Here is a 24,835-nt window from a genome sequence, read left to right as displayed (position 1 = left end):
CTCACCCCCTCACCCACACACCTGGCTCTCTCGGACCCTCTCTCACCTGTCTGGGCACCTCTGCCCTCACCCCCTCACCCCCTCACCCACACACCTGGCTCTCTCGGACCCTCTCTCACCTGTCTGGGCACCTCTGCCCTCACCCCCTCACCCCCTCACCCCCTCACCCACACGCCTGGCTCTCTCGGACCCTCACTCACCTGTCTGGGCACCTCTGCCCTCACCCCCTCACCCCCTCACCCCCTCACCCACACGCCTGGCTCTCTCGGACCCTCACTCACCTGTCTGGGCACCTCTGCCCTCACCCCCTCACCCCCTCACCCCCTCACCCACACGCCTGGCTCTCTCGGACCCTCTCTCACCTGTCTGGGCACCTCTGCCCTCACCCCCTCACCCACGCGCCCCCTCACCCCCTCACCCACACGCCTGGCTCTCTCGGACCCTCACTCACCTGTCTGGGCACCTCTGCCCTCACCCCCTCACCCCCTCACCCACACGCCTGGCTCTCTCGGACCCTCTCTCACCTGTCTGGGCACCTCTGCCCTCACCCCCTCACCCCCTCACCCACACACCTGGCTCTCTCGGACCCTCTCTCACCTGTCTGGGCACCTCTGCCCTCACCCCCTCACCCCCTCACCCACACACCTGGCTCTCTCGGACCCTCTCTCACCTGTCTGGGCACCTCTGCCCTCACCCCCTCACCCCCTCACCCACACGCCTGGCTCTCTCGGACCCTCTCTCACCTGTCTGGGCACCTCTGCCCTCACCCCCTCACCCCCTCACCCCCTCACCCACACGCCTGGCTCTCTCGGACCCTCACTCACCTGTCTGGGCACCTCTGCCCTCACCCCCTCACCCCCTCACCCCCTCACCCACACGCCTGGCTCTCTCGGACCCTCTCTCACCTGTCTGGGCACCTCTGCCCTCACCCCCTCACCCCCTCACCCCCTCACCCACACGCCTGGCTCTCTCGGACCCTCACTCACCTGTCTGGGCACCTCTGCCCTCACCCCCTCACCCCCTCACCCCCTCACCCACACGCCTGGCTCTCTCGGACCCTCTCTCACCTGTCTGGGCACCTCTGCCCTCACCCCCTCACCCCCTCACCCCCTCACCCACACGCCTGGCTCTCTCGGACCCTCACTCACCTGTCTGGGCACCTCTGCCCTCACCCCCTCACCCCCTCACCCCCTCACCCACACGCCTGGCTCTCTCGGACCCTCTCTCACCTGTCTGGGCACCTCTGCCCTCACCCCCTCACCCCCTCACCCACACGCCTGGCTCTCTCGGACCCTCACTCACCTGTCTGGGCACCTCTGCCCTCACCCCCTCACCCCCTCACCCCCTCACCCACACGCCTGGCTCTCTCGGACCCTCTCTCACCTGTCTGGGCACCTCTGCCCTCACCCCCTCACCCCCTCACCCCCTCACCCACACGCCTGGCTCTCTCGGACCCTCACTCACCTGTCTGGGCACCTCTGCCCTCACCCCCTCACCCACGCGCCCCCTCACCCCCTCACCCACGCGCCCCCTCTGCCCCCTCACCTCTTCCCAGGCTCGTAGACAACACATTCCGCAGATGTCTGCATTCCGTCAGATAGGGCAGTAGCGGCCGCTGGCCTTGGCGGCGTGTTCTCTTGGGCACGGCCCAGTGCCAGGGCTGATAAGGGCACCAGCCTCCCTTGCGTGGAGCGGGCATCACTGCCCAGGGCATCACTCACTGCCCGCACCAGCCATGGCACTGCTGACCCTCGCCGTGCTCCTGGGGGCCACCCTGGGGCCCTGGATCGGGGCCCAGAGCTGCGGGACCCCCCCGGGGGTCAGGCAGCTCATCCTGGACAAGGTGCGGGGGCACCTCCTGGACGCCCTGGGCCCCGTGCCCGCCCCCCGGGAGAGCGAGCGCCCCCTGCCCCGTGGCATCCACAAGAGGCACGACCCGGGGCCCCTGGCCCCCCTCAGCGGGGGCGACGAGCCGAGGCTGGAGGACGCCTCGCAGGTCATCCTCTTCCCGTCCACAGGTGAGTCTCGAGGGGTGTGGGGGGGGGCTGTGACCCTCGGGGTGCGGGGATCAGCGTCTCTCCGCCCTGCACCCCCGGTTGAACATGCCAGCTGCTGGGGGGCAGCAGTGATCCTGGTGCAAGGAAGGACACCCCCACTGAGTGCAATACAGCACTAACCAGGGCTCAGTGGGCGCCGGTGCCACTGCACCCGCTGCACACCCTGGTTGAGCATGCCAGCTGCTGGGGGGCAGCAGTGACCCTGGTGCAAGGAAGGACGTACCCCACCCCCTCCGAGCGCTGTCTGGAGTGTGCAATACAGCAGTAATCAGGGCTCAGTGGGCGCCGGTGCCACTGCACCTGCTGCTCCCCCTGGGAGTGCCCTACAGTTATTCCTGTATTCATAGACTTGACGTTTTCCCGGCTCCTCCTCACAGGGGTTTTCACTGGAACTGGAGGGCGGAGGGTGTATATAAAGGAACCGTGGGGGCAGATGGGCAGTGCTTTCATTGGGAAAAAATAAGTGCAGACACTTATTAAAACGAGCTAGAGGTGTGGGGCGGGGCTGAGGGCAAGACATGATGACACTTAGGGGCAGATTTACAAGCCCCATGCGCCGCCGGTGCATCATGTTGCGTGACGCACCGGTGGCGCAGCCTGTTGAGTGATATTTATAAGGACAGGCGAAGTCACCCTGCGTGACTCTACCTGAGCTTGTAAATATCGCCCCTGTTCACGCAACACTTTGCTGTGGGTGTTCCCAAGCTACACCCATGTCCACTGATGCATCTCCAGATTCATAAGAAATCGTAAGTCTGAAATGCGTCAGAATGCTGCGCCACCATAGGGGTGGTGAACCGAGGTGCAGCTCCTCGTTTGTTTCCTCTTTCACTGTGTGCTCCGTTCTACAGCACGCATTGAAAGAGGAAATCACCTCAATTGATTGTTTTTGTGCAGAGAGGCCCCCTTCCTGCTCAAAAACAACCTCCCCACGACGCAGGCATCCTTGCACCATGGTGGGAGGGTGCCTGCGCTGGCGCATGGCTGCAGTTTGTGCCCCAGCACAGGGGGCAGCACAGAGATGCAATATATTGTTGTAAATATGTTGCATCCCTGTGCTTCGAAACTAACACAGCGTGGCGCAGAAGAATGCCTTGCGTCACCGCGCTGCGCTCGTTTCTTGTAGAGCTGCCCCTTCATGTTTTCTATATCAGGTGCAGCGCGCGCCACAACTCATGAGAAATGTGTTTGCAGCAACAAAGCAGGCTGGCTCGGTCCACAAAGCCAGAGCCAAAGGCAATGACATGTGGACACTTCCTTGTTTAGCTGCATCTTCTTAACGCCAGACAGTTAATTGCTTTTGTTTGTTACAATACCATATACTTCTGAGCGGGGGAGGGGTCATGAAATGTAAATACCCCCACTACGAACCAAAGCTCTTCTGGCACCGTGCACATGAGGCACGTGAGCCCGGCCCTCCCCCGAAGAGATCTCTTGTCTCTTCCATGAATGAAGGTCCATTCACCCCTTCATCCTGCCGTTCACCTACTGACATCCACCATTAAACCTTTACATTTTGTCATGCATTCAGTCTTTCATCCTTCATTTAGTTTTTTGACAGATCCATCTCTCCACCTTTCCATCTCCAAACCTATCCATCCATCCTTTCTCTCATCCACCTCTTCATCCATCCTTTCACTCATTCATCTCTTTATCCATACTTTCACTCATCCATCAATCCTTTCACTCATTCATCTCTTTATCCATACTTTCACTCATCCGTCAATCCTTTCACTCATTCATCTCTTTATCCACCCTTTAACTCTCCATCAATCCTTTCACTCATTCATCTCTTTATCCATACTTTCACTCATCCATCAATCCTTTCACTCATTCATCTCTTTATCCACCCTTTCACTCATCCATCAATCCTTTCACTCATCCATCTCTTTATCCACCCTTTCACTCTTCCATCAATCCTTTCACTCATTCATCTCTTTATCCACCCTTTCACTCATCCATCAATCCTTTCACTCATCCATCTCTTTATCCATACTTTCACTCTTCCATCAATCCTTTCACTCATTCATCTCTTTATCCATACTTTCACTCATCCATCAATCCTTTCACTCATTCATCTCTTTATCCATACTTTCACTCATCCATCAATCCTTTCACTCATTCATCTCTTTATCCATACTTTCACTCTTCCATCAATCCTTTCACTCATTCATCTCTTTATCCACCCTTTCACTCTTCCATCAATCCTTTCACTCATTCATCTCTTTATCCATACTTTCACTCTTCCATCAATCCTTTCACTCATTCATCTCTTTATCCATACTTTCACTCATCCATCAATCCTTTCACTCATTCATCTCTTTATCCATACTTTCACTCATCCATCAATCCTTTCACTCATTCATCTCTTTATCCATACTTTCACTCATCCATCAATCCTTTCACTCATTCATCTCTTTATCCATACTTTCACTCATCCATCAATCCTTTCACTCATTCATCTCTTTATCCATACTTTCACTCATCCATCAATCCTTTCACTCATTCATCTCTTTATCCATACTTTCACTCATCCATCAATCCTTTCACTCATTCATCTCTTTATCCATACTTTCACTCTTCCATCAATCCTTTCACTCATTCATCTCTTTATCCATACTTTCACTCTTCCATCAATCCTTTCACTCATTCATCTCTTTATCCATACTTTCACTCATCCATCAATCCTTTCACTCATTCATCTCTTTATCCATACTTTCACTCATCCATCAATCCTTTCACTCATTCATCTCTTTATCCATACTTTCACTCTTCCATCAATCCTTTCACTCATTCATCTCTTTATCCATACTTTCACTCATCCATCAATCCTTTCACTCATTCATCTCTTTATCCATACTTTCACTCATCCATCAATCCTTTCACTCATTCATCTCTTTATCCATACTTTCACTCATCCATCAATCCTTTCACTCATTCATCTCTTTATCCATACTTTCACTCATCCATCAATCCTTTCACTCATTCATCTCTTTATCCATACTTTCACTCATCCATCAATCCTTTCACTCATTCATCTCTTTATCCATACTTTCACTCATCCATCAATCCTTTCACTCATTCATCTCTTTATCCATACTTTCACTCTTCCATCAATCCTTTCACTCATTCATCTCTTTATCCATACTTTCACCCATCCATCAATCCTTTCACTCATTCATCTCTTTATCCATACTTTCACTCATCCATCAATCCTTTCACTCATTCATCTCTTTATCCACCCTTTCACTCATCCATTATTCCTTTCACTCATTCATCTCTTTATCCACCCTTTCACTCATCCATTATTCCTTTCACTCATTCATCTCTTTATTCACCCTTTCACTCATCCATCAATCCTTTCACTCATTCATCTCTTTATCCACCCTTTAACTCTCCATCAATCCTTTCACTCATCCATCTCTTTATATATATCGGTCCCCGTGCACAATTCAGTGACGACATCACTGACTTTATCACCCCACACGCCCTCCCCTCCGAGGACTACATTCTATTGGGAGACCTCAATTTTCACCTGGAAAAGAGCAATGACAGCAGCACCACCACCCTTCTGGACAATCTTGCCAACCTCGGACTCAAACAACTTGTCACCACCCCCACCCACATTGCAGGTCACACACTCGACCCCATCTTCACCTCCAGCAAACATGTCTCATTCAGTCACACCACAGCTCTTCATTGGACGGACCACAGCTGCGTTCATTTTACCTACAATAAGACCACAATCCACAACCATCCTCAACCTACCCTGCGAAGAAACTGGAACAAAATCACCATCGACCAGATCTCCTCATCGCTTCTCCTAAACCCCCCCGCCCACTCCCCAAACCCTGACCAAGCAGCCACTAACCTCACCCAATGGCTATCCAACAGCGCCGACATCCTAGCACCGTTGAAAAAACGTCAAAGCAAACTAGGCAGCAAAAACGCCTCTTGGTTCAACGATGATCTTAAGAAATCTAAGAAACTCTGTCGATCCCTTGAGAAGGCCTGGAAAAAAGACCCAAACACCAGCACCAGAGACGCCTTCAAAAACGCCACCCGCATACACCACCAACTAATCCGATCTGCCAAGAAAGCCGCACTCAAAGATCGTCTTGATAACAACGCCCACAACAGCAAGGAACTATTCAACATCGTCAAAGAATTTACCAACCCTTCAGCCAACTCCAACGACATCACCCCCTCCCAAGCCCTCTGCGACTCCCTAGCTTCCTTCTTCCACAACAAAATCGCAGACATCCACAACAGCTTCGACAACCGACCCGGAGACCAACCCACCCAACCTTCCGCAGGACCTTCACCCCCCCTTGAACATCCTTAACGACTGGAACCCAATCTCCACGGAGGACACCATCCGCCTGATGAACTCCATCCACTCAGGATCCCCAACTGACCCATGCCCTCACCATATCTTCAACAAAGCAGACTCCATCATAGCACCACACCTCCGAGATGTCATCAACTGCTCCCTCTACTCCGCCACCTTCCCAGAAAGCTGGAAACACGCAGAACTCAGCGCCCTTCTGAAAAAACCCACAGCTGACCCCACCGAACTCAAAAACTACCGCCCCATCTCGCTCCTTCCATTCCCGGCCAAAGTCATCGAGAAAGCTGTCAACAACCAGCTCGCCGCCTTCCTCGAAACCAACAAATCACTCGACTCCTCACAGTCTGGCTTCCGAGCCAAACACAGCACTGAGACCGCCCTCATCGCAGCCACAGACGACATTCGAACTCTACTGGACAATGGAGACACAGTCGCCCTCATCCTCCTCGACCTCTCCGCTGCCTTCGACACAGTCTGTCATAGCACCCTTCTACAGCGCCTCAGAAACGTCGGAATCCAAGGAAAAGCACTGGAATGGATCACCTCGTTCCTCACCGGAAGAACCCAGAGAGTCCGCCTCCCACCATTCAAGTCAGAGGCCTCTGAAGTCATCTGCGGCGTGCCACAAGGATCGTCACTCAGCCCCACCCTCTTCAAAGTATACATGAGCCCCCTTGCGGCCATCGCTCGCCAACACAATCTCAACATCATCTCCTACGCTGACGACACTCAACTGATCCTCTCACTCACCAAAGACCCTAACACCGCCAAAACCAACTTACACGAAGGAATGAAAGAAGTAGCCGAATGGATGAAGCACAGCCGTCTGAAACTGAACTCAGACAAAACAGAAGTCCTCATCTTAGGCACCTCCCCCTCCGCCTGGGACGACTCTTGGTGGCCAGAGGCCCTCGGAAAAGCACCCATCCCGACGGACCACGCACGGTATCTTGGCCGTCATCCTGGACTCCTCACTCTCGATGACCAAACAAGTCAACGCCGTTTCATCTTCTTGCTTCAACATTCTTCGCATGCTCAAAAAAACATTTCGCTGGATCCCCACGGAAACTAGAAAAACGGTCACCCACGCACTGGTCACGAGCCGCCTGGACTATGGAAACACCCTATACGCCGGTACCACCGTTAAACTCCAGAAAAAACTACAACGCATCCAGAACGCCTCAGCCAGGCTCATACTAGACATCCCGCGTAAAGAACACATCTCTGGTCACCTGAAAAACCTCCACTGGCTCCCCGTACATAAGAGGATAACGTTCCGCCTCCTCACCCACGCACACAAAGCACTCTACGAACTTGGACCCGAATGCCTCAACACACGACTGTCCTTCTACACCCCCACCCGTCAGCTACGATCCTCCAACCAAGCCCTGGCCACTGTTCCTCGCATCAACAAAACCACCATGGGAGGTAGATCCTTCTCCTACCTGGCAGCCACAACCTGGAACTCACTTCCCACTCACCTTCGCCTTACTCAGAACCACCTAGCATTCAGAAAGCAACTCAAAACTTGGATATTCGACAAGTAATTCCCCACCCTTCCTCAAGCGCCTTGAGACCCTATGGGTATGTAGCGCGCTATACAAATCTATTGACTTGACTTGACTTGACTATCCATACTTTCACTCATCCATCAATCCTTTCACTCATTCATCTCTTTATCCATACTTTCACTCATCCATCAATCCTTTCACTCATTCATCTCTTTATCCATACTTTCACTCATCCATCAATCCTTTCACTCATTCATCTCTTTATCCATACTTTCACTCATCCATCAATCCTTTCACTCATTCATCTCTTTATCCATACTTTCACTCATCCATCAATCCTTTCACTCATTCATCTCTTTATCCATACTTTCACTCATCCATCAATCCTTTCACTCATTCATCTCTTTATCCATACTTTCACTCATCCATCAATACTTTCACTCATTCATCTCTTTATCCATACTTTCACTCATTCATCAATACTTTCACTCATTCATCTCTTTATCCATACTTTCACTCATCCATCAATCCTTTCACTCATCCATCTCTTTATCCATACTTTCACTCATCCATCAATCCTTTCACTCATCCATCTCTTTATCCATACTTTCACTCTTCCATCAATCCTTTCACTCATTCATCTCTTTATCCATACTTTCACTCATCCATCAATCCTTTCACTCATTCATCTCTTTATCCATACTTTCACTCATCCATCAATCCTTTCACTCATTCATCTCTTTATCCATACTTTCACTCATTCATCAATCCTTTCACTCATCCATCTCTTTATCCATACTTTCACTCATCCATCAATCCTTTCACTCATTCATCTCTTTATTCACCCTTTCACTCATCCATCAATCCTTTCACTCATTCATCTCTTTATCCACACTTTCACTCATCCATCAATCCTTTCACTCATTCGTCTCTTTATCCATACTTTCACTCATCCATCAATCCTTTCACTCATTCGTCTCTTTATCCATACTTTCACTCATCCATCAATCCTTTCACTCATCCATCTCTTTATCCATACTTTCACTCATCCATCAATCCTTTCACTCATTCATCTCTTTATCCATACGTTCACTCTTCCATCAATCCTTTCACTCATTCATCTCTTTATCCATACTTTCACTCATCCATCAATCCTTTCACTCATCCATCTCTTTATCCATACTTTCACTCATCCATCAATCCTTTCACTCATCCATCTCTTTATCCATACTTTCACTCTTCCATCAATCCTTTCACTCATCCATCTCTTTATCCATACTTTCACTCATCCATCAATCCTTTCACTCATTCATCTCTTTATCCATACTTTCACTCATCCATCAATCCTTTCACTCATTCATCTCTTTATTCACCCTTTCACTCATCCATCAATCCTTTCACTCATCCATCTCTTTATCCATACTTTCACTCATCCATCAACCCTTTCACTCATCCATCAATCATTGCACTCATCCACCTCTTTATCCATCCTTTCACTCATCCATCAATCCTTTCACTCATTCATCTCTTTATCCATACTTTCACTCTTCCATCAATCCTTTCACTCATTCATCTCTTTATCCATACTTTCACTCATCCATCAATCCTTTCACTCATTCATCTCTTTATCCATACATTCACTCTTCCATCAATCCTTTCACTCATTCATCTCTTTATCCATACTTTCACTCATCCATCAATCCTTTCACTCATTCATCTCTTTATCCATACTTTCACTCATCCATCAATCCTTTCACTCATTCATCTCTTTATCCATACTTTCACTCATCCATCAATCCTTTCACTCATTCATCTCTTTATCCACCCTTTCACTCATCCATCATTCCTTTCACTCATTCATCTCTTTATCCATACTTTCACTCATCCATTATTCCTTTCACTCATTCATCTCTTTATCCACCCTTTCACTCATCCATTATTCCTTTCACTCATTCATCTCTTTATCCACCCTTTCACTCATCCATTATTCCTTTCACTCATTCATCTCTTTATTCACCCTTTCACTCATCCATTATTCCTTTCACTCATTCATCTCTTTATCCACCCTTTCACTCATCCATCAATCCTTTCGCTCATCGAATAACCCTTTCACTCCTTCATTCCATCCACCTTTTCACTCAATCCATCCTCCCTTTCAATCAGCCATCACTTTTTTATCCACCCCCTCCCATTCATCCCTTTATCCATCCATCCATTCTTCCACTCATCCATTCTTTCATTCATTCACCCATCCATCCTTTCTCTCACTCACCCGCCAACTCTCCCTTTTACGATATTTATGAACCTTTGTGGCCGAGCAGACACGCGCACACAAAGGGCCGCCCATTTCCCTTCAAACGCCTCCTGAGAGTGCCTGGATTCGCCCCCCACCTTTCTCTCATAAAACACGGGCAGAGACACAGCCACCAAGAGAAATACACAAAACAGACTCGGGTGGATTGAAGCCATTTTACCTCCCGTGGCTTTCTTAATTGCGGCTGTCCCCAGGCCGCCTCCATGCTCGTGTTGGCACAAATGCGCACCATGGTGTGAATGTGATTGACAGCCCAGGGCCTGGATGGAGCCTGCTCTGTCTAACACAGGTGAAGGTGAACACTGCACAATATGCAAATGAGCCCCGCTGAATAGTCCAGAGGGGGCTCCGCTCAGGGTACAGAAGCGCCTCGTGCTCACCAGCACTCGCAGCCACTGTGCCTAGTAGGCAGTGCTTTAAATGGGCCGGTACTGTCCGGAATGGAGTACCGGCACTTTTTTATTTTGGGAGGGAGAGTATCGGCACTTCTCACATGAGTACTGGTACTGTCATCGGCGTTAGAGAAGTGCGGTACTCGGAGGGATACAACTAACAAGTGCTGGCCCTCAGTACTGGTGAGCACCGGCCCATGTAAAGCAGTGGTCGAGGTGCAGCTGGCGGCGGCCCCGGCATCTGCAGGTTACCCCAGTGTGGGTGACGTGAGAAGGACTCTTAATGGTGGGAGGCCAGTAAATGGATGGGTAGGGCGGAGTGCGCCATGCCCTCTGTGGGAGGTGCGTGGGGGTCTGTGCGTGGGTGGCGTCGGTGGCGCAGACCTCTCAAACCTCCTCCCAGCAAGGCTGTGCCTGCGCAGGAGCAGAGGGGGGGGGGGGGGGGGGGGTACAGACTCTCAGGCTCAGCTGTACATGCGACACCTCTCAGAGGGGTCTCGGTCATACAGTTTAAGCCCACATTGAATATGGCCGTATGATGTGCCCAGAGGTGAAGGGCGCTGCTCCTAGGCGCTTCAACCACGGTCCATGTGCAGGAACCAGAGCAGCAGAGGACGAGCCCGTGGGAGTGCGTCCTGTGCCCTGGAGTGCGTCCTGTGCCCTGCCAGACAAAGGCTCTGAGGAGGCCACCGGGGCGTGGCAAGGGGTGACCTGTAGGACTGGACATATGTACAACCAGCCATTTTTTTCCCCAGAGTTTTATATAGCGCGAACTAGACCCGAACCGAATCAGGTATCAGAGCGCTTTACATAGCACCAGTTGCGTTACATGAGGACACACTTTCATTTTAGGCACGGGGAGATTAAGTGATTTGCCCAGAATCACAGGAGGTTTTGGCGTCGTTACCGAGACTCGAACCCAGGTCCCCAGGTCCGAGGTCGAGCGCCCTAGCCGTTAGGCCAACTCCTCTCCTGTTCTGAGGAGTCCACCCATGAGTGGCAGGGAGTGACTCACAGGCGTGGACATACAATCAACCAGCCATGAGATATATTCTGAGGACTCCACCCAGGAGTGGGAAGGAGTGACCTGCCGGAGAGGACAGACATACAACCAGCCATGAGATATATTCTGAGGACTCCACCCAGGAGTGGGAAGGAGTGACCTGCCGGAGAGGACAGACATACAACCAGCCATGAGATATATTCTGAGGACTCCACCCAGGAGTGGGAAGGAGTGACCTGCCGGAGAGGACAGACATACAACCAGCCATGACATATGTTCTGAGGAGGCCACCCAGGCGTGCCTGGGAGCGACAAGTAGAAATGGACATACCAAAGTGATGCGTTCTCCTCCAGAGGACAAATCACCCCCTCCGGCACTCAAAAAGTTTTAGTTTTTAATGTTTTGACCTTCCATGGATGTAATAGAGCAACTATTGTTTAAAAACAAAATACATTCAAACATCGATCATTTGCTCATGCAACCTTCCTTTTATTATGATCAGTGGCGTAGGTTTCATCCATATAATAGTGTTCAGGGCTCACACTATATCACCATCATGGTCTTCAGTTATCCTTGAATGCAGAATGTAGCAGAGTCGGGTCTGCTTCTTATGGTAACCTGCCTCCACTTTTTGCTGATGTCTCATTGTTTTTAACTTGGACGGGGGCCCTGCTATCCAGGACCCCAGTTCTGCTTTCTCCTCTATATTGATTGCATGTACTTTAGGTTCACTCCAGATTGGATCCTGGGGTACCCTTATCCGTCCCTTGTATGTGGTACACAGTGTACCCAGGACATAGGTACCCCAGAGGCCTCCCAGGGGCTGCAGCATGTGTTATGCCCCCACTGAGAGATCACTCAAACTGACACCACATGTCTGCTACTGCAGCCTGGGTAAGGTGGTGCATGCACCCCATACTTAGATATAGGTTACCTATATCTATTCTAAATCACTGCACATATAAACCTGTCAGTCACCCTATGGGAGGCCATATCAATCCTGAAGGCAGAGTGCTTGGTTTTCTGTGAGAGGGTGCCCATGCATGAGCTGGGCCCCTCTGCAGCATTCAAAACCTATTTTCTGGGGTTGTTTGTGATGCAGCCAACCATATATATTTAAGTGCATTATAACCTTCTGGTAAGTGCTAACTTTAGAATGGTTGCTTAGAAAAATGTCATGTTTGGTGTCAAACACCTTGGAATCATACCCACATACCAGTAACTAGTGTGGGAGGTATGATTCCACTCTTCTAGAGGGACTTATGTGAAACTCTGGTACATTCGGTACCAGCTTTCTCGACCTGGACATCATATGATGGATGCTGCCAGCCACAGACACGCGTCTGCCCTCCTGCTGTTGAGCCAAGCTCAACAGGGGAAGGCTTGACATTAGGTTTCTTTTGTCTCAGGGAGGTGTGACCACCTCCCAGACAGGATTTAGTGTATTGGGGTTGGGTGGGTGCACTCTGAGAGTGTTTGGAGTCTGTACTGGGGGCACATTTGGTTTCCCTGTGCATAGTCCAGTTCAAACCTGTTGCATGAGCCATTGCCTGCTGCTCTGGTGTGAAACTGGACAAAGGACATGGGTGTAGCCACCCCTCTGTCCTGACCCTCCCATAGGTGGGCCCCCAGAGTTTCTCCCACCCCTTCCTTGGGTATAAAGTTAGAACCCCTGACTACAGGACTTTAGATTTTACCTGGACTAAACTCTACTACAGAAACCAAGTACTTTGATGATCTACCCTTTGCTGGACAGCTAAAGAATCTCCCTTGGAGTAGAGGACTTACTCCCCTGCGAGGCAGGCACCTAAACACATCTGACCGGTTTGCATCTCCCAAGCTCCTGAAGACTCCAAAGATTTCTGCAAAACAAGAGGTGGGTTCCTGTGCAGTATACATCCCTGCTCTGTGCCTCACTGTGCAGTATCCATCCTTGCTCTGTACCACACTGTGCAGTATCCATCCCTGCTCTGTACCACACTGTGCAGTATCCATCCCGGTCTGTACCTCACTGTGCAGTATACATCCCGGTCTGTACCTCACTGTGCAGTATCCATCCCGGTCTGTACCTCACTGTGCAGTATCCATCCCTGCTCTGTACCACACTGTGCTGTGTCCATCCTTGCTCTGTACCACACTGTGCAGTATCCATGCCTGCTCTGTACCCCACTGTGCAGTATTCATCCCGGTCTGTACCACACTGTGCAGTATCCATCCCTGCCCTGTGCCTCACTGTGCTGTATCCATGCCTGCTCTGTACCACACTGTGCAGTATCCATGCCTGCTCTGTGCCTCACTGTGCAGTATCCATCCCTGCTCTGTACCACACTGTGCAGTATACATCCCTGCTCTGTGCCTCACTGTGCAGTATCCATCCCTGCTCTGTACCATACTGTGCAGTATCCATGCCTGCTCTGTGCCTCACTGTGCAGTATCCATCCCTGCTCTGTGCCTCACTGTGCAGTATCCATCCCTGCTCTGTACCATACTGTGCAGTATCCATGCCTGCTCTGTATCACACTGTGCAGTATCTATCCCTGCTCTGTACCTCACTGTGCAGTATTCATCCCTGCTCTGTACCACACTGTGCATTATCCATCCCTGCTCTGTACCGCACTGTGCAGTATCTATCCCTGCTCTGTACCACACTGTGCAGTATCCATCCTTGCTCTGTACCACACTGTGCAGTATCCATCCCGGTCTGTACCTCACTGTGCAGTATCCATCCCTGCTCTGTACCACACTGTGCAGTATCCATCCCTGCTCTGTACCTCACTGTGCAGTATCCATCCCTGCTCTATACCACACTGTGCAGTATCCATCCCTGCTCTGTGCCTCACCGTGCTGTATCCATGCCTGCTCTGTACCACACTGTGCAGTATCCATCCCTGCTCTGTACCTCACTGTGCAGTATCCATCCCTGCTCTGTACCTCACTGTGCAGTATCCATCCCTGCTCTGTACCACACTGTGCAGTATCCATCCCTGCTCTGTACCACACTGTGCAGTATCCATGCCTGCTCTGTACCACACTGTGCAGTATCCATCCCTGCTCTGTACCTCACTGTGCAGTATCCATCCCTGCTCTGTACCACACTGTGCAGTATCCATCCCTGCTCTGTACCGCACTGTGCAGTATCCATCCTTGCTCTGTACCACACTGTGCAGTATCCATCCCGGTCTGTACCTCACTGTGCAGTATCCATCCCTGCTCTGTACCACACAGTGCAGTATCCATCCCGGTCTGTACCTCACTGTGCAGTATCCATCCCTGCTCTGTACCCCACTGTGCAGTATCCATCCCGGTCTGTACCTCACTGTGCAGTATCCATCCCTGCTCTGTGCCTCACCGTGCTGTATCCATGCCTGCTCTGTACCACACTGTGCAGTATCCATCCCTGCTCCGTACCACACTGTGCAGTATCCATCCCTGCTCTGTACCACACTGTGCAGTATCCATGCCTGCTCTGTACCACACTGTGCAGTATCCATCCCTGCTCTGTACCACACTGTGCTGTATCCATCCCTGCTCTGTACCGCACTGTGCAGTATCCAACCTTGCTCTGTACCACACTGTGCAGTATCCATCCCTGCCCTGTGCCTCACTGTGCTGTATCCATGCCTGCTCTGTACCACACTGTGCAGTATCCATCCCTGCTCTGTACCACACTGTGCTGTATCCATCCTTGCTCTGTACCACACTGTGCAGTATCCATCCCTGCTCTGTACCACACTGTGCTGTATCCATCCTTGCTCTGTACCACACTGTGCAGTATCCATCCCTGCTCTGTACCACACTGTGCTGTATCCATCCTTGCTCTGTACCGCACTGTGCAGTATCCATCCTTGCTCTGTGCCTCACTGTGCTGTATCCATGCCTGCTCTGTACCACACTGTGCAGTATCCATCCCTGCTCTGTACCACACTGTGCTGTATCCATCCTTGCTCTGTACCTCACTGTGCAGTATCCATCCCGGTCTGTACCTCACTGTGGAGTATCCATCCCTGCTCTGTGCCTCACTGTGCTGTATCCATGCCTGCTCTCTACCACACTGTGCAGTATCCAACCCTGCTCTGTACCAACCTGTGCAGTATCCATCCCTGCTCTGTACCACACTGTGCAGTATCCATACCTGCTCTGTACCACACTGTGCTGTATCCATCCTTGCTCTGTACCACACTGTGCTGTATCCATCCCTGCTCTGTACCACACTGTGCTGTGTCCATCCTTGCTCTGTACCACACTGTGCAGTATCCATCCCGGTCTGTACCTCACTGTGCAGTATACATCCCGGTCTGTACCTCACTGTGCAGTATCCATCCCTGCTCTGTACCACACTGTGCTGTGTCCATCCTTGCTCTGTACCACACTGTGCAGTATCCATGCCTGCTCTGTACCCCACTGTGCAGTATTCATCCCGGTCTGTACCACACTGTGCAGTATCCATCCCTGCCCTGTACCACACTGTGCTGTATCCATCCTTGCTCTGTACCACACTGTGCAGTATCCATCCCTGCTCTGTACCACACTGTGCTGTATCCATCCTTGCTCTGTACCACACTGTGCAGTATCCATCCCTGCTCTGTACCACACTGTGCTGTATCCATCCTTGCTCTGTACCGCACTGTGCAGTATCCATCCTTGCTCTGTACCACACTGTGCAGTATCCATCCCTGCTCTGTGCCTCACTGTGCTGTATCCATGCCTGCTCTGTACCACACTAAGCAGTATCCATCCCTGCTCTGTACCACACTGTGCTGTATCCATCCTTGCTCTGTACCACACTGTGCAGTATACATCCCTGCTCTGTGCCTCACTGTGCTGTATCCATGCCTGCTCTGTACCACACTGTGCAGTATCCATCCCTGCTCTGTACCACACTGTGCTGTATCCATCCTTGCTCTGTACCACACTGTGCTGTATCCATCCTTGCTCTGTACCTCACTGTGCAGTATACATCCCTGCTCTGTGCCTCACTGTGCAGTATCCATCCCTGCTCTGTACCATACTGTGCAGTATCCATGCCTGCTCTGTATCACACTGTGCAGTATCTATCCCTGCTCTGTACCTCACTGTGCAGTATTCATCCCTGCTCTGTACCACACTGTGCATTATCCATCCCTGCTCTGTACCGCACTGTGCAGTATCTATCCCTGCTCTGTACCACACTGTGCAGTATCCATCCTTGCTCTTTACCACACTGTGCAGTATCCATCCCGGTCTGTACCTCACTGTGCAGTATCCATCCCTGCTCTGTACCACACTGTGCAGTATCCATCCCTGCTCTGTACCTCACTGTGCAGTATCCATCCCTGCTCTATACCACACTGTGCAGTATCCATCCCTGCTCTGTGCCTCACCGTGCTGTATCCATGCCTGCTCTGTACCACACTGTGCAGTATCCATCCCTGCTCTGTACCTCACTGTGCAGTATCCATCCCTGCTCTGTACCTCACTGTGCAGTATCCATCCCTGCTCTGTACCACACTGTGCAGTATCCATCCCTGCTCTGTACCACACTGTGCAGTATCCATGCCTGCTCTGTACCACACTGTGCAGTATCCATCCCTGCTCTGTACCTCACTGTGCAGTATCCATCCCTGCTCTGTACCACACTGTGCAGTATCCATCCCTGCTCTGTACCGCACTGTGCAGTATCCATCCTTGCTCTGTACCACACTGTGCAGTATCCATCCCGGTCTGTACCTCACTGTGCAGTATCCATCCCTGCTCTGTACCACACAGTGCAGTATCCATCCCGGTTTGTACCTCACTGTGCAGTATCCATCCCTGCTCTGTACCCCACTGTGCAGTATCCATCCCGGTCTGTACCTCACTGTGCAGTATCCATCCCTGCTCTGTGCCTCACCGTGCTGTATCCATGCCTGCTCTGTACCACACTGTGCAGTATCCATCCCTGCTCCGTACCACACTGTGCAGTATCCATCCCTGCTCTGTACCACACTGTGCAGTATCCATGCCTGCTCTGTACCACACTGTGCAGTATCCATCCCTGCTCTGTACCACACTGTGCTGTATCCATCCCTGCTCTGTACCGCACTGTGCAGTATCCAACCTTGCTCTGTACCACACTGTGCAGTATCCATCCCTGCCCTGTGCCTCACTGTGCTGTATCCATGCCTGCTCTGTACCACACTGTGCAGTATCCATCCCTGCTCTGTACCACACTGTGCTGTATCCATCCTTGCTCTGTACCACACTGTGCAGTATCCATCCCTGCTCTGTACCACACTGTGCTGTATCCATCCTTGCTCTGTACCGCACTGTGCAGTATCCATCCTTGCTCTGTACCACACTGTGCAGTATCCATCCCTGCTCTGTGCCTCACTGTGCTGTATCCATGCCTGCTCTGTACCACACTGTGCAGTATCCATCCCTGCTCTGTACCACACTGTGCTGTATCCATCCTTGCTCTGTACCTCACTGTGCAGTATCCATCCCGGTCTGTACCTCACTGTGGAGTATCCATCCCTGCTCTGTGCCTCACTGTGCTGTATCCATGCCTGCTCTCTACCACACTGTGCAGTATCCAACCCTGCTCTGTACCACACTGTGCAGTATCCATCCCTGCTCTGTACCACACTGTGCAGTATCCATACCTGCTCTGTACCACACTGTGCTGTATCCATCCTTGCTCTGTACCACACTGTGCTGTATCCATCCCTGCTCTGTACCACACTGTGCTGTGTCCATCCTTGCTCTGTACCACACTGTGCAGTATCCATCCCGGTCTGTACCTCACTGTGCAGTATACATCCCGGTCTGTACCTCACTGTGCAGTATCCATCCCTGCTCTGTACCACACTGTGCTGTGTCCATCCTTGCTCTGTACCACACTGTGCAGTATCCATGCCTGCTCTGTACCCCACTGTGCAGTATTCATCCCGGTCTGTACCACACTGTGCAGTATCCATCCCTGCCCTGTGCCTCACTGTGCTGTATCCATGCCTGCTCTGTACCACACTGTGCAGTATCCATCCCTGCTCTGTACCACACTGTGCTGTATCCATCCTTGCTCTGTACCACACTGTGCAGTATCCATCCCTGCTCTGTACCACACTGTGCTGTATCCATCCTTGCTCTGTACCACACTGTGCAGTATCCATCCCTGCTCTGTACCACACTGTGCTGTATCCATCCTTGCTCTGTACCGCACTGTGCAGTATCCATCCTTGCTCTGTACCACACTGTGCAGTATCCATCCCTGCTCTGTGCCTCACCGTGCTGTATCCATGCCTGCTCTGTACCACACTGTGCAGTATCCATCCCTGCTCTGTACCACACTGTGCTGTATCCATCCTTGCTCTGTACCTCACTGTGCAGTATCCATCCCGGTCTGTACCTCACTGTGGAGTATCCATCCCTGCTCTGTGCCTCACTGTGCTGTATCCATGCCTGCTCTCTACCACACTGTGCAGTATCCAACCCTGCTCTGTACCACACTGTGCAGTATCCATCCCTGCTCTGTACCACACTGTGCAGTATCCATACCTGCTCTGTACCACACTGTGCTGTATCCATCCTTGCTCTGTACCACACTGTGCTGTATCCATCCCTGCTCTGTACCACACTGTGCTGTGTCCATCCTTGCTCTGTACCACACTGTGCAGTATCCATCCCGGTCTGTACCTCACTGTGCAGTATACATCCCGGTCTGTACCTCACTGTGCAGTATCCATCCCTGCTCTGTACCACACTGTGCTGTGTCCATCCTTGCTCTGTACCACACTGTGCAGTATCCATGCCTGCTCTGTACCCCACTGTGCAGTATTCATCCCGGTCTGTACCTCACTGTGCAGTATCCATCCCTGCTCTATACCACACTGTGCAGTATCCATCCCGGTCTGTACCTCACTGTGCAGTATCCATCCCTGCTCTGTACCCCACTGTGCAGTATTCATCCCGGTCTGTACCTCTATCCATGCCTGCTCTGTATCACACTGTGCAGTATCCATCCCTGCTCTGTACCACACTGTGCAGTATCCATCCGTGCTCTGTACCACACTGTGCAGTATCCATGCCTGCTCTGTACCACACTGTGCAGTATCCATCCCTGCTCTGTACCTCACTGTGCAGTATCCATCCCTGCTCTATACCACACTGTGCAGTATCCATCCCTGCTCTGTGCCTCACTGTGCTGTATCCATGCCTGCTCTGTACCACACTGTGCAGTATCCATCCCTGCTCTGTACCACACTGTGCAGTATCCATCCCTGCTCTGTACCACACTGTGCAGTATCCATGCCTGCTCTGTACCACACTGTGCAGTATCCATCCCTGCTCTGTACCTCACTGTGCAGTATCCATTCCTGCTCTGTACCACACTGTGCAGTATCCATCCCTGCTCTGTACCGCACTGTGCAGTATCCATCCTTGCTCTGTACCACACTGTGCAGTATCCATCCCGGTCTGTACCTCACTGTGCAGTATCCATCCCTGCTCTGTACCACACAGTGCAGTATCCATCCCGGTCTGTACCTCACTGTGCAGTATCCATCCCTGCTCTGTACCCCACTGTGCAGTATCCATCCCGGTCTGTACCTCACTGTGCAGTATCCATCCCTGCTCTGTGCCTCACCGTGCTGTACACATGCCTGCTCTGTACCACACTGTGCAGTATCCATCCCTGCTCTGTACCACACTGTGCAGTATCCATCCCTGCTCTGTACCACACTGTGCAGTATCCATGCCTGCTCTGTACCACACTGTGCAGTATCCATCCCTGCTCTGTACCTCACTGTGCAGTATCCATCCCTGTCTGTACCACACTGTGGCGTATCCATCCCTGCTCTGTACCGCACTGTGCAGTATCCAACCTTGCTCTGTACCACACTGTGCAGTATCCATCCCTGCTCTGTGCCTCACTGTGCTGTATCAATGCCTGCTCTGTACCACACTGTGCAGTATCCATCCCTGCTCTGTACCACACTGTGCTGTATCCATCCTTGCTCTGTACCACACTGTGCAGTATCCATCCCTGCTCTGTACCACACTGTGCTGTATCCATCCTTGCTCTGTACCACACTGTGCAGTATCCATCCCTGCTCTGTACCACACTGTGCTGTATCCATCCTTGCTCTGTACCGCACTGTGCAGTATCCATCCTTGCTCTGTACCACACTGTGCAGTATCCATCCCTGCTCTGTGCCTCACTGTGCTGTATCCATGCCTGCTCTGTACCACACTGTGCAGTATCCATCCCTGCTCTGTACCACACTGTGCTGTATCCATCCTTGCTCTGTACCTCACTGTACAGTATCCATCCCGGTCTGTACCTCACTGTGGAGTATCCATCCCTGCTCTGTGCCTCACTGTGCTGTATCCATGCCTGCTCTCTACCACACTGTGCAGTATCCAACCCTGCTCTGTACCACACTGTGCAGTATCCATCCCTGCTCTGTAGCACACTGTGCAGTATCCATACCTGCTCTGTACCACACTGTGCTGTATCCATCCTTGCTCTGTACCACACTGTGCTGTATCCATCCCTGCTCTGTACCACACTGTGCTGTGCCCATCCTTGCTCTGTACCACACTGTGCAGTATCCATCCCGGTCTGTACCTCACTGTGCAGTATACATCCCGGTCTGTACCTCACTGTGCAGTATCCATCCCTGCTCTGTACCACACTGTGCTGTGTCCATCCTTGCTCTGTACCACACTGTGCAGTATCCATCCCTGCTCTGTACCCCACTGTGCAGTATTCATCCCGGTCTGTACCTTACTGTGCAGTATCCATCCCTGCTCTGTACCACACTGTGCAGTATCCATCCCGGTCTGTACCTCACTGTGCAGTATCCATCCCTGCTCTGTACCCCACTGTGCAGTATTCATCCCGGTCTGTACCTCTATCCATCCCTGCTCTGTACCACACTGTGCAGTATCCATCCCTGCTCTGTACCACACTGTGCAGTATCCATGCCTGCTCTGTATCACACTGTGCAGTATCCATCCCTGCTCTGTACCACACTGTGCAGTATCCATCCGTGCTCTGTACCACACTGTGCAGTATCCATGCCTGCTCTGTACCACACTGTGCAGTATCCATCCCTGCTCTGTACCTCACTGTGCAGAATCCATCCCTGCTCTGTACCACACCGTGCTGTATCCATGCCTGCTCTGTACCACACTGTGCAGTATCCATCCCTGCTCTGTACCACACTGTGCAGTATCCATCCCTGCTCTGTACCACACTGTGCAGTATCCATGCCTGCTCTGTACCACACTGTGCAGTATCCATCCCTGCTCTGCACCTCACTGTGCAGTATCCATCACTGCTCTGTACCACACTGTGCAGTATCCATGCCTGCTCTGTACCACACTGTGCAGTATCCATCCCGGTCTGTACCTCACTGTGCAGTATCCATCCCTGCTCTGTACCACACTGTGCAGTATCCATCTCTGCTCTGTACCACACTGTGCATTATCCATCCCTGCTCTGTACCACACTGTGCAGTATCCATCCCTGCTCTGTACCACACTGTGCAGTATCCATCCCTGCTCTGTACCACACTGTGCATTATCCATCCCTGCTCTGTACCACACTGTGCAGTATCCATCCCTGCTCTGTACCACACTGTGCAGTCTCCATCCCTGCTCTGTACCACACTGTGCAGTATCCATCCCTGCTCTGTACCCCACTGTGCAGTATCCATCCCTGCTCTGTACCACACTGTGCAGTGTCCATCCCTGCTCTGTACCCCACTGTGCAGTATCCATCCCGGTCTGTACCACACTGTGCAGTATCCATACCTGCTCTGTACCACACTGTGCAGTATCCATCCCTGCTCTGTACCACACTGTGCTGTGTCCATCCCGGCTCTATACCACACTGTGCTGTGTCCATCCTTGCTCTGTACCACACTGTGCAGTATCCATCCCTGCTCTGTACCCCACTGTGCAGTATTCATCCCGGTCTGTACCTCTCTGTGCAGTATCCATCCCTGCTCTGTACCACACTGTGCAGTATCCATCCCGGTCTGTACCCCACTGTGCAGTATCCATCCCAGTCTGTACCTCACTGTGCAGTATCCATCCCTGCTCTGTACCACACTGTGCAGTATCCATCCCTGCTCTGTACCACACTGTGCAGTATCCATCCCTGCTCTGTACCCCAATGTGCAGTATCCATCCCGGTCTGTACCTCACTGTGCAGTATCGATCCCTGCTCTCTACCTCACTGTGCAGTATCCATCCCGGTCTGTGCCTCACTGTGCAGTATCCATCCCAGTATGTACCTCACTGTGCAGTATCCATCCCTGCTCTGTGCCTCACCGTGCTGTATCCATGCCTGCTCTGTACCACACTGTGCAGTACCCATCCCTGCTCTGTACCACACTGTGCAGTATCCATCCCTGCTCTGTACCACACTGTGCAGTATCCATGCCTGCTCTGTACCACACTGTGCAGTATCCATCCCTGCTCTGTACCTCACTGTGCAGTATCCATCCCTGCTCTGTACCCCACTGTGCAGTATCCATCCCGGTCTGTACCGCACTGTGCAGTATCCATCCCAGTCTGTACCTCACTGTGCAGTATCCATCCCTGCTCTGTACCCCACTGTGCAGTATCCATCCCAGTCTGTACCTCACTGTGCAGTATCCATCCCTGCTCTGTACCACACTGTGCAGTATCCATCCCTGCTCTGTACCACACTGTGCAGTATCCATCCCTGCTCTGTACCTCACTGTGCAGTATCCATCCCAGTCTGTACCTCACTGTGCAGTATCCATCCCTGCTCTGTACCACACTGTGCAGTATCCATCCCTGCTCTGTACCACACTGTGCAGTATCCATCCCTGCTCTGTACCACACTGTGCAGTATCCATCCCTGCTCTGTACCACACTGTGCAGTATCCATCCCTGCTCTGTACCACACTGTGCAGTATCCATCCCTGCTCTGTACCCCAATGTGCAGTATCCATCCCGGTCTGTACCTCACTGTGCAGTATCGATCCCTGCTCTCTACCTCACTGTGCAGTATCCATCCCGGTCTGTGCCTCACTGTGCAGTATCCATCCCAGTATGTACCTCACTGTGCAGTATCCATCCCTGCTCTGTGCCTCACCGTGCTGTATCCATGCCTGCTCTGTACCACACTGTGCAGTATCCATCCCTGCTCTGTACCACACTGTGCAGTATCCATCCCTGCTCTGTACCACACTGTGCAGTATCCATGCCTGCTCTGTACCACACTGTGCAGTATCCATCCCTGCTCTGTACCTCACTGTGCAGTATCCATCCCTGCTCTGTACCCCACTGTGCAGTATCCATCCCGGTCTGTACCGCACTGTGCAGTATCCATCCCAGTCTGTACCTCACTGTGCAGTATCCATCCCTGCTCTGTACCACACTGTGCAGTATCCATCCCTGCTCTGTACCACACTGTGCAGTATCCATCCCTGCTCTGTACCTCACTGTGCAGTATCCATCCCAGTCTGTACCTCACTGTGCAGTATCCATCCCTGCTCTGTACCACACTGTGCAGTATCCATCCCTGCTCTGTACCACACTGTGCAGTATCCATCCCTGCTCTGTACCACACTGTGCAGTATCCATCCCTGCTCTGTACCACACTGTGCAGTATCCATCCCTGCTCTGTACCACACTGTGCAGTATCCATCCCTGCTCTGTACCCCAATGTGCAGTATCCATCCCGGTCTGTACCTCACTGTGCAGTATCGATCCCTGCTCTCTACCTCACTGTGCAGTATCCATCCCGGTCTGTGCCTCACTGTGCAGTATCCATCCCAGTATGTACCTCACTGTGCAGTATCCATCCCTGCTCTGTGCCTCACCGTGCTGTATCCATGCCTGCTCTGTACCACACTGTGCAGTATCCATCCCTGCTCTGTACCACACTGTGCAGTATCCATCCCTGCTCTGTACCACACTGTGCAGTATCCATGCCTGCTCTGTACCACACTGTGCAGTATCCATCCCTGCTCTGTACCTCACTGTGCAGTATCCATCCCTGCTCTGTACCCCACTGTGCAGTATCCATCCCGGTCTGTACCGCACTGTGCAGTATCCATCCCAGTCTGTACCTCACTGTGCAGTATTCATCCCTGCTCTGTACCACACTGTGCAGTATCCATCCCTGCTCTGTACCACACTGTGCAGTATCCATCCCTGCTCTGTACCTCACTGTGCAGTATCCATCGCAAATAAGGAATAACTCCCCATT

At 51.8% G+C, this 24,835-nt stretch overlaps 1 protein-coding gene across 1 annotated transcript in view; it reads left to right on the top strand.

The window, feature by feature from the left end:
- The first annotated feature begins 1,622 nt into the window (after positions 1–1,622).
- The window catches only part of INHA (inhibin subunit alpha), a 32,001-nt gene continuing 8,788 nt past the window's right edge, over positions 1,623–24,835 (top strand). The window contains exon 1 of the mRNA XM_078679134.1: positions 1,623–2,018. Within this exon, the coding sequence (XP_078535260.1) occupies positions 1,736–2,018 (283 nt within the window). The 5' untranslated portion in view covers positions 1,623–1,735. The remainder of the gene's footprint in view (positions 2,019–24,835) is intronic.

This window comes from Lissotriton helveticus, chromosome 3_1 (genome assembly GCF_964261635.1).
Source record: "Lissotriton helveticus chromosome 3_1, aLisHel1.1, whole genome shotgun sequence".
NCBI classification, from domain to species: Eukaryota; Metazoa; Chordata; class Amphibia; order Caudata; family Salamandridae; genus Lissotriton; species Lissotriton helveticus.
The sequence above is the reverse complement of the archived record's forward strand: the minus strand, read 5'-3'. Positions and strand labels throughout refer to the sequence as shown.